Source organism: Pleuronectes platessa, chromosome 15 (genome assembly GCF_947347685.1).
Source record: "Pleuronectes platessa chromosome 15, fPlePla1.1, whole genome shotgun sequence".
NCBI lineage: Eukaryota > Metazoa > Chordata > Actinopteri > Pleuronectiformes > Pleuronectidae > Pleuronectes > Pleuronectes platessa.
In genome coordinates, this window is record NC_070640.1 from 10,959,186 (window position 1) to 10,975,036 (window position 15,851).

Sequence of the window (15,851 nt, forward strand, 5' to 3'; positions counted from 1 at the left end):
AACGTGGCTGCTGTTTCCAAACGCCTCCATCAAATTCGTGAGCAGCAGCAGTGACGGAGGAAAAGAGGAAATCACATCCTGAAATCACTGGACTGGAACTGTAGAAGTGGATTAAAACATCAAGCTTCATTGTTACGACCTTCTTCTCTCCACCCAGCCAATTAAGGCCATGCACGTTAGAGCCGATGTACAGCAGGCAAGATATTTACAATGTAAACTAATGACTGAACAATATGTAAAGTCTTCTCTTTTATCCAAAACAAAACAAGCGGCCTTCAAAATAAGACGTGGCTCAATGAAGAGGACAGTGTCCCCTTCAGAGCTTCAGAGCAAATCAACAAAGCGCACATGGGTCTGTTAAACTTCTGTAACGTTCTCTCCAGATAGTGGTCACCGTTTGGCAGCTGCCTTCGACTTCAAATGGGTTTGCTCTATTTATTGAGAGTTTGGAAATGAAGACAAACCGGTGGAAGTGCGAGTTATCAGTGCAGAGAACGTGTTCAATATTTACATTATTAAATCTTTGCTTTCAACTTCAGACAATTACAAAAGGGACTTAAATGCACCGTAGATTCAACTTTAAGAGCAGATTATTTATGTTTAAATAAATATGAATAACAAAGTGTGAAAAAAATGAACTCCTTGCTCTATTGATGTCTCATCGTGTAGATCGTTCTTGTGTAATTTGCTATGGTTTTAATATATCTATCGGAAATGTCCGCCTCTTCAGCAATACCATAAATCTAAATGGAATTTGATTTGTGTTGCTCACAGCACAGAAACATTTTCAACACGTTCATTCAGGGCCTGACGTGTTTCCAATCTAATCTGTTGACAATGTGTTCTGTGGATTCTCAACACTATGGAATAACTTTGTGAATAAAATATGACAGAATTTTTTCACTCCTTGCTGACACCAAAGACTCACTTGAGAAAATGAGCAAAACATGAATCATTACTCACAAGTATCATTTGTTGCAACCCAACACAAGTGTTGCTGTGCATTTTCAGCACTGACGCCAAATCAGGCACAGGGACATGTCTCATTAGGAAAGACACTGGTGTTACTGTGTGATTCGAAGCTAAATGCTAACTTTGCTCCTTCAATTTCAGGGTCTTGGTAGAATACATGCTAAGTCAACCACACTGGCATCGCTCCCTTAAACACATCAGAGCCCCTGTTGGTTGGTAAGAGCTGTTCTGGTCCTACTGGGAAAGAGTCCTGTTCAAGGTATTTCTGCTTGGGTCGAAGGTTCCAGCTGCACAGAGCAGCACTGCCTAGTATTAATCTACGGTCTGAGCAGACACAGATTGAACCAAACATCTGCCAGGACTTTGTTATGGCGTCTGTAGCATACTTCATAATTTCAGGCAAGAAAAAAAAGCAGTGTGTAGTAGTTGTTTTCAAATCTACTTGCTTCTGTGATCTTTCAGCCTTTTCAAATGTCAAACAGAGACAGACATTCCTGGTAGTGCTGCTTTTCAGAGTGAGGACTTTTACATAAATATCCAGAAAAGGGAAAATGTTATGGTTTACATCAGAAAAGGAAGTTCACCATCACAGAGAGGTGCAGGGCATGGCTGAAGGACGTTGAGTAGGTGTTGAGAATGAAGAGCAGACTGAACTCAACAGATAACATTTCTTATTGACAGGCTATAGTTAACTCACTTAAACCTCAGATTAATAAAAGTATTTATACATAGAGAAAAGTGACAGATGTGTACTTAAAGTTAATAGAACTGACTTAACGGCCTGTAGGTTCAGGTTTGCAAAATAAAAGTATTAAGATTAGAAATCCAGTCATTACACGGCTGTGCCAGGCATGTTTTCCTCAGATGCACTTACTGAAGATACAATGAAAGAAGTGAAAGTGTGTACGTGTTTGAAAGTTGACGACCAAGAAATGCTGAGCAGTGAAGAGAGAAATATCATCATTTTAAGTGGCAAAATTGCGATGTTGGGTTTCTCTCTCTCTCTCTTTGTGTTTATGTGCAGTTTCATTGTATTCACACTGTATTAATGACATTGATATTATTGGACCATGTGAAGTTGATCAACCACCCGTCTTTACCACCGAATGCACTCTTTCTGGACGAACAGGCGATCAAACAACATAGTGTTGAATGGTCATGAATTTTGAGTTCATGCATAACAAGCATCTTCTCTACTCTACAAATCTGTGTAACAAGCTTGTGTGTAGTCAACGGCCATTGTTGCAAGACTGTGGGACTACGGAGGATAAAGCAGCGGGTTGCCAGGTCTGACAGACTCAGAGGGAATCACCTGTCAGCAGGAAGACTCATGTCATCAGACATGAGCTGCTCTCCTGGAGGAAGGAGAAGAAGAAATAGCAAAGCAATGAACCCACAGTGAATTATCAGCCACTCTGTGGAGCTTGGTAACATCTGTTTGCTCAGTGAGAGTTTTAGCATCACCCTGTGCATAAAAACATCTGAGAACTATAAAATCATAAAAAAGTTAAAAGATCAACGAAAGACTTTAACCATTGGCCAAGGTTTAAAAGTTTAACAATAAAAGAAAAATGTGAAAACCATCAGATCAGATCTGAGACGTCTCCATTTCAAAACATGAAAAAATGAATTGAATGAATGAATAATTTCTATGTTTTCATCACATACTCCACATCATTTTATCCCCTTTAAGATGTGTGATGAAGCCTCGACCTCCACAGTGTTTGAATATAAACCCACTAATATTGACTCAAGAGTAACTAGTCAGCTGATCACAGTGAGAGAGAAAATGATACCAAATAAATGCATTTTTGTGTTTTTGCTGTCGCACGTCACTGATTTGATATTAAAGTCTGATAGACTGTTTATTTTCCATGTGTTACAGCATGTTGGATGTTGGACATTAACCAGCTGCAACACCTGGGATGTTATTGTTTTCAGCCTGTGTGTTTAAGTGGGTCATCGTGACAAAGACACCCACTGTATTAGGAACTGTCACAGCGGTTTTGTGGACAATGGCAGGTCTTTAAATGTCTGTGTACGGCTTGCATCAGCACTGTAAGCTACACTAGATGGTCCAGTTTTGGGACCAAAACAAGGGCCCACCAGTGATCTTTGATAGATGAATTCAGATTTAAACCACATTTATCATCTGAGATAACCCAAAAACATGCATTATGTGTTATCATGTACATTGGGAGTGTGTGTGTCACCTGTGCAGGGAGGAGTCTGGTTGTCGTAACTTGAGTTGTTGCTCTGCAGCCCATCGTCCTCACTGTCACTGTCACTGCTTGTTGCTGCCACCAGGACAGAGGGAGACTGATCTACAAACAGGGTGAGACAGGATGAGACCACCAAACCTGTCTATTCTTATTTCAGTAATCATTATTGAACACTTTTTTAAGTTAACAAATATGGCACTTGCTTACAAAAACAAAACAAAATTAAAATATATTAGTTCCTGAGGGTGGCAGAGGGTGAACAGACCTTCCTTTGACTGTGGCTGTGCAGATGGTCCCTCCAGCAAAGACTGATTTCCTGAGCCCTCAGATTCACAGTCCAACATTGCTGCCCTGTGTTGGGAGATAATGGAAGCATTGTAAGACAAGAGGCTTTCTCTGTTGCAGTTTTAGTAACAACTGTCCGCGGTGGCTAAATAGGGATATTTTTCCTGTGACTGATGGGTCTCTGAGACTCACCCCAGGGTCCTGCTGCCACAGATCTTGCTGGCAGTTAAGTAGCTTGGTCCTCCCAAGGAGAAGATGTCATCTTTTGGCCCAGAGCTCCCATACAGCTGTGGCTCTACGGAGTACTGCTGCTTGGAGGTGGAGGCCGGCTCTGATGAGGAGCAGCCCTGAGACAAGACGGGGCCCTGGGGGCCGTCAGCCTTCAGCACTCCTGGAAAAGAGACATGTTATAAGCAAGTCATGAACTAATCAGAAATACAGCATTTACACTAAGAGGTAATCTACCCGTCAATTCACATAGTCACTGCTGCTTCCTTCTAAGGAAACATTGAACAGTTCATAAGGTTTCAAATTAAGTTTTGTTCCTTCCTAAATGAATACAGCGAAATGAACTCAGATTTTAATCTGTGTAAATATTGTAACCTCCTTGATAATAGACTAAAACCATATTTTCTCTGAGATTATATTATCCTCAATTAATAAAAATCATGGTATGGCTCACCAAACGAATTATATAATGTCTATGTTGCTGATATGTCACCAAAAAAGAAAACCTCTATCCATGCAAGATTAAAAAGAAACACAAGTTAATAAATGACTGACCGTCTGCAGCTGCCAGTCCCTCTTTAGGATGCAGGCTGAGCTCTGTGGCGGCTTCTGCTCCTCTCAGCTCCTTCTCCAGCTCTTCTGGACTCCTTCTCTTCACAACCAGAGAGCCACTGCTGTCCAGGACAGGAGAGAGAGATTTCCTGGCTGTGTACAGAAAGAAGAAACACACATGTACACAAAAATGTAATTACATGTTATCTCAGTGCTCCTGACCCACTAACTGTCAAATATCATTTCAGTTAACTTTTAAAACAAAGCCTTAGTGTTTTCTGTGTTTATTGTACTCTTGGTGTAGTAGCAGTTTAGCATCGTGGCACTACTCACCAGGGCGGCAGGGCCTGGCCCGAGCAGATGCTCTCCCCAGGAGGTCCAGCTCACTGGTCTTACGACAAGCTGACAGCTCTGAAACAGCGTGGTGAGAGGGAACCTCCTCCACACTGAAAGCCCCTGATGGGCCAGGCCTAGGCTCCACGGCCCCCCGAGCCTCCAAAGCTTGACTCTTGACTGACATCTTGCTGTGGACCTCTGCCATCTGAGCCTTGAGGCGAATCAGGACCCCCGAGTCTGGAGCTGATCGTCGGACCACCTGAGGCCGCCGCTCTCGTTCTTTCCTGGAGTGAGTGTGAGCTGGAAGAGACAGAAACAACAATGAGACGTCTGTTTTATGCTCAATGAAATGTGGGTTTTAAAATATGTATAAAGTAGATTGAATGTACAGAACCTATTTTCCCCAAATACTCCCATTCTCATAGTACACTGCAGCTTTAGTACCTATCCTGATGACAGCATATAATGTATAAGGCTATATGAGAAGCCAAGATGGGGCTGGCGCTGCACAGAGCAAAGCTCCTCTCCGTTATCCTCTACCACCCACATACTGTCCAGCATCAGAGTTTATATCTCATTACAATTTGACTCACTATGATTCAGTTTGATCCATTTTGCTCATTCTTCAAACATTACTCAGCACTATATTCCGTGTTCACTATTATAAAGATTAAATAGGCACAAAAATTTAAATGAAATACAATTAGTAGAATCCTCCACCAGGGTGAGACACTGGGGCACTATTCTAATAACAATGAACAACAAAAATATCACTTCTACACAAACGACACTGAATCTGTTACACTTGGTTAATGTTACATCTATGAATAAAAAACTTAAACTGACCCAATTGGGGCACTTTATACAGATTGTCCCTCATTGAACAAAAAGAGAAACAAGGTGTTTAAACAAGGCACAAAATCTCTCCGACATAAGAGAAACAAAATGGCATCTAAATATCTGGGAGGGTCTCAATCAATAAAATCGTAAATGTAGAAGCATTTTCTCAAATGTTTTGGGTAGAGCAGGAAAAGCAAAGTCAACCTGTCCCTTAACCTCATTCAACTCTAATTGCTGTGACATATCCAAAGGGACCTTTTGTGTGATCTGGAGTATTGATTCTGTTTAGCTGGAATGATCTGTTGTTGGTGAGCTGCGAGCTGTGTTTACAGACCTTGGCTGTGGAGGAGAGACACAGGAGGCCGAGGCTGAAGGCCCCACAGAGACTCAACGCTGCTGCGCTCCTTCAGATCCAGCAGCTGGATCAGGATGACCGGGTCAATCTCCAGGAGGCTGTTACTGCCTTGCCCAACGGCACCACAAGCAGCAGCTCCGCTGCCACTGCGACCAGCAGCAGCACTGCGGTGTAGGGAAGGTGCACTAGAGCTGGATCCACCTGTAGACAAGAGTTTTCACATATGGTTAATATGGACTAAGACTTTTCTTTCTGCCAGAGTTATGGCTTTGATCAAACTGAAATTACAAACTTAAAAATTCAGGACAAAGGAAATAATGTTGAAAGTATTAATGGCAATCTATGTTCGTTTTGATTTGTCTTAAAGTCAAGATCATCAGTACTATCTAACTATTCCATCGGTTTGGCACTTTTCTTAATGAAATTATCCATCTAATTTTATTTTGGCCAAAATTAGGTCATAATTGATCTTTGCTTATGTAGAAACTTCTGAATTATACAATGAATTAAAAGATTAGGCTGTTTTTTTTACTGCAATTTGTCTGTGCTCAACTCTCATCCCTCACAGAAACACCACGATCCCCTCACACACACACCAAGTGTTGCTATATCAGCACACTGTGAGGGCCCAGTGCTCCAACAATGACTCATCCACTTTATGCCTTTCAACACCAACAGAGTCAAACACAGTGATAGTGGTTGAGCAGCTCCTTCAGTATGTGCTGGTTATGCAGTTGTCAGACAACCCAAATAGATTTGATTTCTATAATTAACAAATAGTTACTGAGGCTTTTATTTCCCTAAACTGAAGACAGAACAACCTTTTCATCTCAAGTAGTAGAGTCAATATTTGATGACTCCAGATTTACAAGTAATTTTCTTTGTAAATGTCACCTTAGACTCTGGGAAGCTCTGAGAAAAACCCTTATTTGCAGCCCTACTGTTGTGCCCTGTTAAAACTCACACTACAAATAGTGCATTATTGCTTTAAGGTTATATTTTGAAAAAATAAATAATCTGAAATGTCAAGTCTAACAGATTAGGACAGAAAAACAGATGTAAAACAATGTTGCCTTTATACTGGTTGTTTTGAGCCCAAATGTAAGTGGACAGACAGCTTTGTCTTTGTGATGCTTCAGAAAACTATTCTGCTTTCACACGTGGAGGCGCTAAACAAATCCCTTTTCATTCGATACTCCAAAAGGGACAAAGACAAGGACATTGGATACAAAAGGAGATCTGTTTACTACAAATGTGCAGTCACAATGTGGTCACACATTCTGAGATGCTTGCAACAAGATGGCACAGAATCTCAGGAGCGGATGTGAAAAGTATAATTTAGGTTTTATTCCCTTGACCCAAAGCCAAGTTTTATTGAATTATGTCGGGAGTCACACACAATATCTGCTGACAGACAAACAAATAGATCTCCTTTAAAGAGTTAAACAAAGAAACATATTCCTACAAAAGAAAAGTAAAACTGAAGTGTGGGATTTACATACTGAATTTACCTGTGGCTCCAGCCAAGTCATCAGGAAGTTCTCCTTCTTCTGTTTCCAGGTTCCCAATGAAGTCTACATCATTCTCTCCAGACCTGTGCAAACATATACAAAGAAAAAATGTGTTCATTAATTATGCACATGTAAAAATTTTAAAAAACTGCAACTTCCGCACCACTTTACATCAAGGGAGTGAAAGGAATTCGACTCACATGGTCTCCTCATCTATGTCGTTCTCCTCAGTGTTGCTAGTGGCTGTGGAGCTCCCTGAGGTGCTGCTGCCATCCAGCGGGTTCACCTCCTCCTCCGTCAGACAGTCCACCTCCAAGTCACCGTCCGACAGCTCCTGAACAACACAGTCACACGGTGATTACACAGAGATCAGGGCTTGTGTTTTCTTCAGTCCAAAATCTACCATGGCCCTAATTTAAATGTCAACAATTTACTTTAACAGGGAAACATACAAAAGACAAAACATAGGAGGTGGGTGAGCAAAAAGAAAGTATTTCACTCAGTCAAATAATTGGATATTCCATCCTTACATTAGAATCATCCTGCTGCGTCCTCTCCTCCTCTTCACATTTTTTTGTGTTGGACAACATGGTCTGGATATCATCGTCGCTCTTCACTGAGCGAGGGTCTTTTTCAGAGGCGGTGGTGCCTGCAGCCAGCCTCATGTCAGGGGGGGACGAGCTGCGCGACGTTTGACGTCGAAACAGCTCGATGGCCAGCCTCTGAAATCAGATATATGAATTAGTGATAGATTAATGAAACACAGATTTCCATAAACAATCAGGTGTATGCACAGTTCTGGCTTTGAAATCCAGCAAATTCATTGTCTCAAAGGGTTGGTATCTTCCCTCTTGCTCCGGTGTCTGACAAAATCATTTACATTGTGTAGCATCTTTTTAAAGGTTTTCAATTAAGTTCTCTTATGTTTATACTGAAGGAGAGTTTGTGCGTGCCCCATGCATCAAACAGATAGTTTATAGATGTCTGTGCATCATTTCAAATGCATCTCAAGTGTAAAGCGACATATTTTAAACTTTGGAATCTGCAGCTGCAGGTGATTAATGGTTTACGGGTTGTAGCCCAAACTTTACAAAGCTGCTGTCACTTGGAAGTTTACAATCTTGACTGATTTTTACCACAATACAAACAACAAAACACAACAGTACCTCTTTAAGGTTGTTGATCTGCTGGATATAGCCGTTCTGGGCCGATTCCAGTTGGCTGATGTACCAGTACTGATCTCTGCACTTCTGGAAGAACGTTGGTGAGCGAACCTGGTAGCTGTGAAGCACACAGATAAAAACTGATCACGTTCTGTTATCCTGTTGTAAAATCTGAGTGCTTGTGCAGGTGAGCATGAGCTGCAGAATGATGATAATGTGAGTGTTTGTGTGTGAGCGCACCAGAGGACCAGTGTGTCCGTCTGCATGTTCAGGTATCCCTCGCTAGCCAGAAGGTCCAGTCTGAAGAAGCGGTTGTAGCCCCAGCATTCACCAACCTCAAAGTCTGAGGCAAACTCCCGAATTATGTTTTTGGTTGGGTCGTTGGAGGCCTGATGGACCATCTCCACTCGATACTCATACCTGCACAGAATCAAGATAACATCACTAATCAGGAAACAGACAACAAGAGACGTGAGACAGGATTTCAGAAGTAGTTGGGCCCTTGAAAGACTGAATTGCGCAAATAACACATTACATGTCCTAAAATGGGGCTGCAGTTTCTCAGTACAACGCATTTTATAACCTTTGTTGTGCCATTTGAAATTAAGAAAACAAACAGCACAGCGTGGTTCCTGCCTTCCAATTGTAAAACAATGTATAAGTGATCATTTTATATAGAATTTGATTTATATCAGCATGGCTTTTTGCCTCTAGACTCCCTTAGGACTTGAGATGTGTTCAGACAGTTATTTCATTTAAAAGCAGCCTCAACAAATCCCCATTTCTGTTGCCAACAATTAATGAATATTGCAGCATTAATAACTTTATAATTTAGGTGTGTATTTTCCTGTCTACTTATGCGAATGATTTCTAACTACGATAATGTAACCACAGGTTTAACCTTAGAGAAATGTTTGAAATATGCAAAGAATGTTGCTGAGGAACATGAAGATAGAGAGAAAGAAAATAGAGAACAAATATAATTAAATAATGTATACTTTGATGTTTCAGGGAGTCCAGCAGACAGTTCCAAGAATACAGACAGGTAGTTTCCCCGGACCACACCATTACCATCCTGAGGAAACACATATTAATAGTGACTAACAGAGACACATGCATTGATTTACAGTTACATCTTGGAGTTACTAGCAAACTATAACAAGTTAATAATTGAGCTTTCTAGGTTATGGTATGTTAATTTTTTTACCATTGTTGGACAGCGAAAACCAGGCTGTTTCCCTGTTCCCAGTACTTATGTTTAGCTAACATGTTTTTGGCTGTAGCCTTGTATTTAATGACAGATGTAAGGATGGTATTGATCGTCACAATTTCCAGCAGTAGCTAGATACTTTTCTTTTTCATATTTCTTTTAGGGAAAAATCCTGAATAGAGGAAACTGTTTCACACTCACTGGGTAAACTTTGAGTCTCCAGCAGAGTCCAGATATCTGTAGAGGTGGGCTGTACACTGGGTCTGCCCGCTGCCTCAGGGTGCTACAAACATACAAAAACACACACATCATTCAAACTCATAACCATGACCAATAGGGGTTCTGCTGAGGTCCTCCAGGTTTGGAACCACTTCAGAGTACTACGCATCCTCATACTCTTCATCAACAACTGCCACACACGACTGACTTTATTCAAATTCATTTCAGAAAAACACAGCCCTTAACAAAGAAAGAGTTTCATGTTTGTGCTCTAATTACAGCTGCTACTGTCTTGTTAACTAACTTCAAGGTATCTTGCACTAACGCATACAATGTCTGTTAGATACATGTAACTAGTATAAGTAGTAATGAATGGTGAAACTAGTGCAGCAGATTTCCACAAAGCTGAATAATATAATATCAATAAAATTACTAGTAAGCCCAAAAATCAGATAAGGAACTGGTCTCCTATAGTGAAATGATGTAGAACAAGTGTAGACAAATAGTTTGCAGGGACGTGATCCACCTATGTCTAAAGGCACAGAAGCGGCATCAATATCTGTCCATTTCACCACGATCAGACAATTCACAAAATGTTGTTTTGAAGATAGAAGGAGCTGTCTGAATCAATTCTTACATTATTTACTACTACACACACAACTGAAAACAAGCCGTCTATTTTATATTTATATTATTGTCGCAGCAGCCTTGTCTAAATACAGCCTAAGAGAGAATTTACCTGAAGTTGATGAGAACAAAAGTGCTGGAGTCATAGGCAGGAACCAGCTCACTGAAAGCACACAGAGGAAGGACAATTACACACAAGACAAGACCTATAAACAATGGAATAAATTGTTGATGATGATATGAATTAAATGCAATGATGGCCATGATATGTTGTGACACCCATCCCTACAGCTGACTAGATCACCTGGTGAAGTCTGGAGGGACCGGCGTGGTGACAAAGGACTGCATGGGTTTCCGATGGACCTGCTGGAACATGAGCAGGATCTCTGGGCTCTTGGAGATGAGTTCACTTTTGCTGCAGGAGTGAAGCTGTTCCAAAACACACACAGCAAACATATGATGTTGTAGCCACTGACACGCAGCTCAGACATCAACAATGGTGGTGTTTCAGTCTAGAAATCGGCTGGCACACTTTTCAGTATTAGCATGGAGTAAAACATGTTAAAATGCGTAAGTTAGCCTCAGAATGTATCATCTATCAATCTTGACTAAAATGTCTTTAACATCACACAACACACAAAACAACAATATGCAGTGCAGCCAATTGAGTGGGAGCTTTGAGCTGCTGCAGACAACAGACCTGATGCTCCACCTCCTGCAGCAGAGACTCCAGCAGCTCTGTCTCCTGGGTCAAGGACGTCTTCTGGCCTGGTGGGGAGGAGCACATTTCTATTTTCAGTCTACTTGTGTTGAATGTCGGCCCTGATGGAGGATGGTGAGTGTGAGTGGGTGGGTGAGTATGCAGGTTGTGTGTGTGTGAGCACTGAGTGCATGCATCCACTCAGTACAGATAAATATTTCAAATGGACATTACCCAAAGCTATAAAAGGCACCTCTCCCTGTGCTGAGCAGGGAGCCTCCATACTATGTGAGGTCAGGTCTCAACCTTTAGACACACTCTATTGCCAGTTATGGTGTCTCGGACCAACAATAGCTCCTTTCAGACATGAGATATACAACATTCATGGCTTTTATTACTGTGGTCGGACAAGGTTTTTTTAGTAGCTCTTTTGCTATGGATTCATCACAAAAGGGATTTTTAGCTTGATTTTACATCTACCTACAAGCTGCATTTGAATCTTGTAAACCCAGAATCGACACAGCTAGTGCAGCTGTGTTGATTCTGGGTTTACAAGATACAACACAGACAAGACAGTGGTGTGTCCTGGAGTCTTACCCATGAGGGTGATGAGTTTGTTCTTCAGCTGGTTGTCCAGACGAGCGATCATCATTTCCACCGCGTTTCGGATTTCTCTCACTCTCTCATCCTTTGCTCCCCTGACAGCCTCTACATTCCTCTCCTGAAACGCACATACTCATTTAACTGCATTTCACAGATATCTGGTCTCAACTTTTAACTCCTGAAGTGTTACTAATTAATCAGTAACACATAAAAAAAAAAAGTATGTTCGGTCTTTTGATGCCAACCTAAATGAGGTGGTAGTTCGATATGCGATACTATACTGCCTTGGGGACCATCGGCTTGGTGACACACAAAGAAATCTCAAAAAAGAAAGTTAGAGACTCCTAGGATAAGAATAGAGACATTTTCTGGCGTTGGGTCCATTGTGTCAGAGGGTGGCACAACTGGAAAACAAATGCTGTGTCCAGAAGAGACAGGCTTCATCCTCGGAGGAGGGTGAATGTACCGTGTAAATCCCCTGGCCATTTATTTTGACATTTTGTGTAAAAAAGAGCAGTCCTCACCACTTCCTGCACCAGACTGATAAGCTCCATGAGGCGGCGGCGGAGTTTGGCAACCTCATCTTTCACTTTGGTGACATGCTGCTCGTAGATCTCCACCAGAGGCTTGAATGTGTGGCCACCGTGCTGGGTAAAAGAAAAATAATAGTTCATTTGGGATTCATGGTTTAATGAGATTATTTTTCCACTTCCTTTTCTGTCTTCAATCATTGTAAATTGACTGTTGGTCAGATGAAGAGAGCAATGTTAAATTATTATTTTCAGACATTTTATGATCAATCCATTAATCTATTGATTGATCAAATATTTAGCAGACGATAGAAAATGCAGCCTTACTTTTAATTTGTGGAAAATTGTTCATGTAAATAATTATGGTGATTATTATGTGCTTGTGACTTGTGCATGCAAACTTAATCTAAAAACAAAGCCGTGGAACTTTACCATGCCTCCCCACAGGGCACACTGGTGACAGATGCATTTCTTACAGGTCCAGCAGAAGACACTAAGCTTTTCGTGGTGGTTGTCACATCTGCAGGAATCCAACAACAGTATCATCAGACAGAAAGAAAAGGCTCTTCTGGAAACTTTTAAATTGTCAACACTCTAAATGTCAGCCGGTTTTAATTCACTGCTACTGTCCTCAGATGAAACCGGAATTCCATTAGAGCTGCCGGGACTTCTTTTTTTTCAGCAGAGGATCAATGTATTTCAGATGAAGTGACATTAAAAGTAACAGTTTTCTAATAATGCAGAAAATGATTTACATGAAAAACTAAAATTACTGCAGGTTTGTTAAAAAAACTGTTTTATTGAAAGAATTTCCTGGCAGGATGTGATATATGTTAGCAGGACGTAATAATAAAAAATCATAGGAAGTAATCCTTGAACCCTAATAAACATATGAGTGGAGGGTAGGAAAGGCAATCGAGAGCAGTAGGAGGCGCTCACCTGTCCTTGTCATTGTCTTCATGCTTGGTGAGGTTGCAGAGCTGCAGGGTGTCCAGCTGCTGGGTGACCTCCTCTGCCCAGCGACAGTTGACCAGCTCCCTCAGCTGGAGCGGAGCACTGTGTGGAGAACAACACACACACACATTAATACATGGTACCTCGAAGCAAACACCTTATAACGAGACAATTATCAAAAGACTCATGATTAGTTATCAAAAATGTGGCTGCATCTTCCATTTTAATGCTGGTGGATGTGTGTGGAGGGTGGATGATAAACAGTGTACTATGTGTGTGTGCATCAAGTCCATTAAAAATAGAAACAGTGTTAATAGTGAAAACATGTCTGTAACATTTTCTGTTCAGTTTGAATATTGACAGTGTGTAGGTTTCAGATGTGTGTTAGCAGGGGCTTACCGACAGTGAGGACACTGGGCTCTCTGCTCTGTCAACCATCGCTTTGAAAGGAGAAATGTCAAATAAGAATAAATCTTATCAAATACAATCAATGCGAAAGGGCTACAATGGTAAATGAAAATGATTTTGTTTAAAGATATAATTGACAATAATGTCTGTGGAGATTTTCAGTCATCAAGGTCAAGGTTTATCCAACCGAACGTGATAGAGTTTCCTGAAGACATTTCCCCTCTCATCCAAGAGGCTCGATCAGTTCGAACTGATTGCTGGGAGTCCCAGGTAACTTGTAGTGTCATCAGAGGTCATTGAGGTTATCTGAGTGATGTTTTCACTAGTGTATTTCATCTAAATTGTACCAATTGTTGTTTTCTTTACCCTAGAATGGGCTGTTTATATTCATATTATTCATATTCAAATCGTGAGCGGGTCCTCCCTACGGAGGCCTACATGTTTTTTACAGTAGCACAGACTGGACAATGTAAACACTTTTTGAGTTTTTATGACCACTGAAGGCTACCCCAGGTTCTCTTTCACGTTTAGAAGGAGAGGATGAGGTAAGGGGTTCTCAGCTGCAACAAGCAACTTCACCACCAGATGTCCCTAAATTCTACACAATGAATCTTTAATACCAGAGTTCACTACTAACAGCAGAACACAGAGTGGGGTTGTGATGAAAGCACAAAATCGTGTGACTTACTCGTATGCAGCTGAAGCAGCACAGTTTGGAGCAATGTGGGCAGAGACGAGCATCTCTCAGTTTCTCCATGCAGATGAAGCAGCGAAACACCTCAGCGATGCTCTGCACACGTACAGAAAATGCAGCGTTTCCAATTAATTATCTAGAGTGTGGCAACCCACCATAATAATGTATAGTGTATTGACTTTACTAAAACGGATGTGTTGTCAATGTATGTTTCGTTATTATACATACACACACTATGCGTTTGTATTAAATGGCTGCAGGACTATCAAGTTCCAGCTCAGCCAGCCCAGTAATGTCCAGCCTTCAGACTGGTACCAGATGGGCTGCTGGCCAAGCGTTAGTATTAAACATTCATGCAGTGAAAATGTAGGATCTCCGGCTGCAGGACCTTTATGTGTGCGAAACTTACCTCAACACTTTGTTCATCCATTTCAGTCAGTTTGAAGTGTCTTGATGTCAGGAAAAAAAAACTAAGAAGCTGTAGCCAGTGGTCTAAGAAGAAAAGTACAATTTTTTATAGTAAGTTTCAAAAAGCCCCAAATTAGGTATTTGATTCATCTAATTTTGTCTCACCATCAATTCAAATTTGAAATAGCTTTAACTCACTATAACACATATGTACACGAGGACATGCACATGTTCAAGCTGAAAAAGATGCAGATCAACTAATCAATACACCAATTAATCGCTTTAGCAGTGAGGTGTATATGTTTGCTTTGAAAGCCACACTATTTACATGACCCGTGCTATAAAACACAGATATCACTAAAACACAGTATCCACGGGCTGAGGGTGTTAACATCGGCGCTAGCTTGTGTGGTCTGAGAGCAGGAAGAGGCCCAGCATCAGCAGACACACGGACACACAACCTGTCAGGACCCGGGCTCATCCATGAGCGGGTTCTCTTCTTATTTACAGACGTTAGCATTAAGTAATCACGTACATAGAATAGCTCGCTAGCTAACTGGCACTAGCAAGGTGGCTCACTCACCTTCTCAGACTCGTCTGCCACACCTGAGGAGGAACAGGGGGCTACATTATATGTTGTAAATGTTAGCGCACAGAAGGCGTCGTCTCCTCTGGTTTATCCACATTTGGATACTTAAATAAAGTTGTTTGATAAGACAGAACTGTGATAAACTGTGGACATTACGAGTTTTATCGCCCTGTATCGAGGATGTGTAGAGGCTGCTCTGAAGCTGTCTGTCCCCTAGCAATAACCAATCACACGTCTCCGGTTCTTCTTCTTTGGCCTCTTCCGCGTCTGCCAGACACACGAAGGGGATTTGGCGCCACCGTGTGTAGTGGCAGCAGCAGAGCAATCGGCCAGCGAGGTTATATACCCACCTGAAGATGATCGATTAGTTTATCAGCAGAAAATTTATCGGCGGCGAGTTAATGACATCGGTCATTTTAAAAACAGAAAGAACGACATTAGAATA

At 41.4% G+C, this 15,851-nt stretch overlaps 1 protein-coding gene across 2 annotated transcripts; it reads right to left on the minus strand.

Moving 5' to 3' along the window:
* Positions 1-328: 328 nt before the first annotated feature.
* On the minus strand, positions 329-15,644 carry trim37 (tripartite motif containing 37). 2 transcript variants are annotated; one of them, XM_053441789.1, is made up of 25 exons: positions 15,401-15,644; positions 14,819-14,901; positions 14,404-14,505; positions 13,707-13,747; positions 13,293-13,409; positions 12,786-12,873; positions 12,348-12,470; positions 11,818-11,941; positions 11,221-11,288; positions 10,825-10,949; positions 10,633-10,683; positions 9,876-9,957; positions 9,463-9,539; positions 8,705-8,884; positions 8,468-8,582; positions 7,832-8,023; positions 7,502-7,635; positions 7,302-7,384; positions 5,770-5,991; positions 4,593-4,895; positions 4,263-4,412; positions 3,672-3,870; positions 3,460-3,545; positions 3,186-3,296; positions 329-2,327 (listed from the first exon to the last, which is right to left on the minus strand). In XM_053441789.1, the coding sequence occupies exons 2-25, from the start codon at positions 14,837-14,839 to the stop codon at positions 2,281-2,283; spliced, it is 2,841 nt and encodes a 946-aa protein (XP_053297764.1). In that variant the 5' UTR covers positions 14,840-14,901; positions 15,401-15,644; the 3' UTR covers positions 329-2,280. The 2 variants fall into 2 exon arrangements, with proteins under 2 accessions (XP_053297764.1, XP_053297763.1); XM_053441788.1 differs by having other exon boundaries at positions 7,293-7,384.
* Between the last annotated feature and the right edge of the window lie 207 nt (positions 15,645-15,851).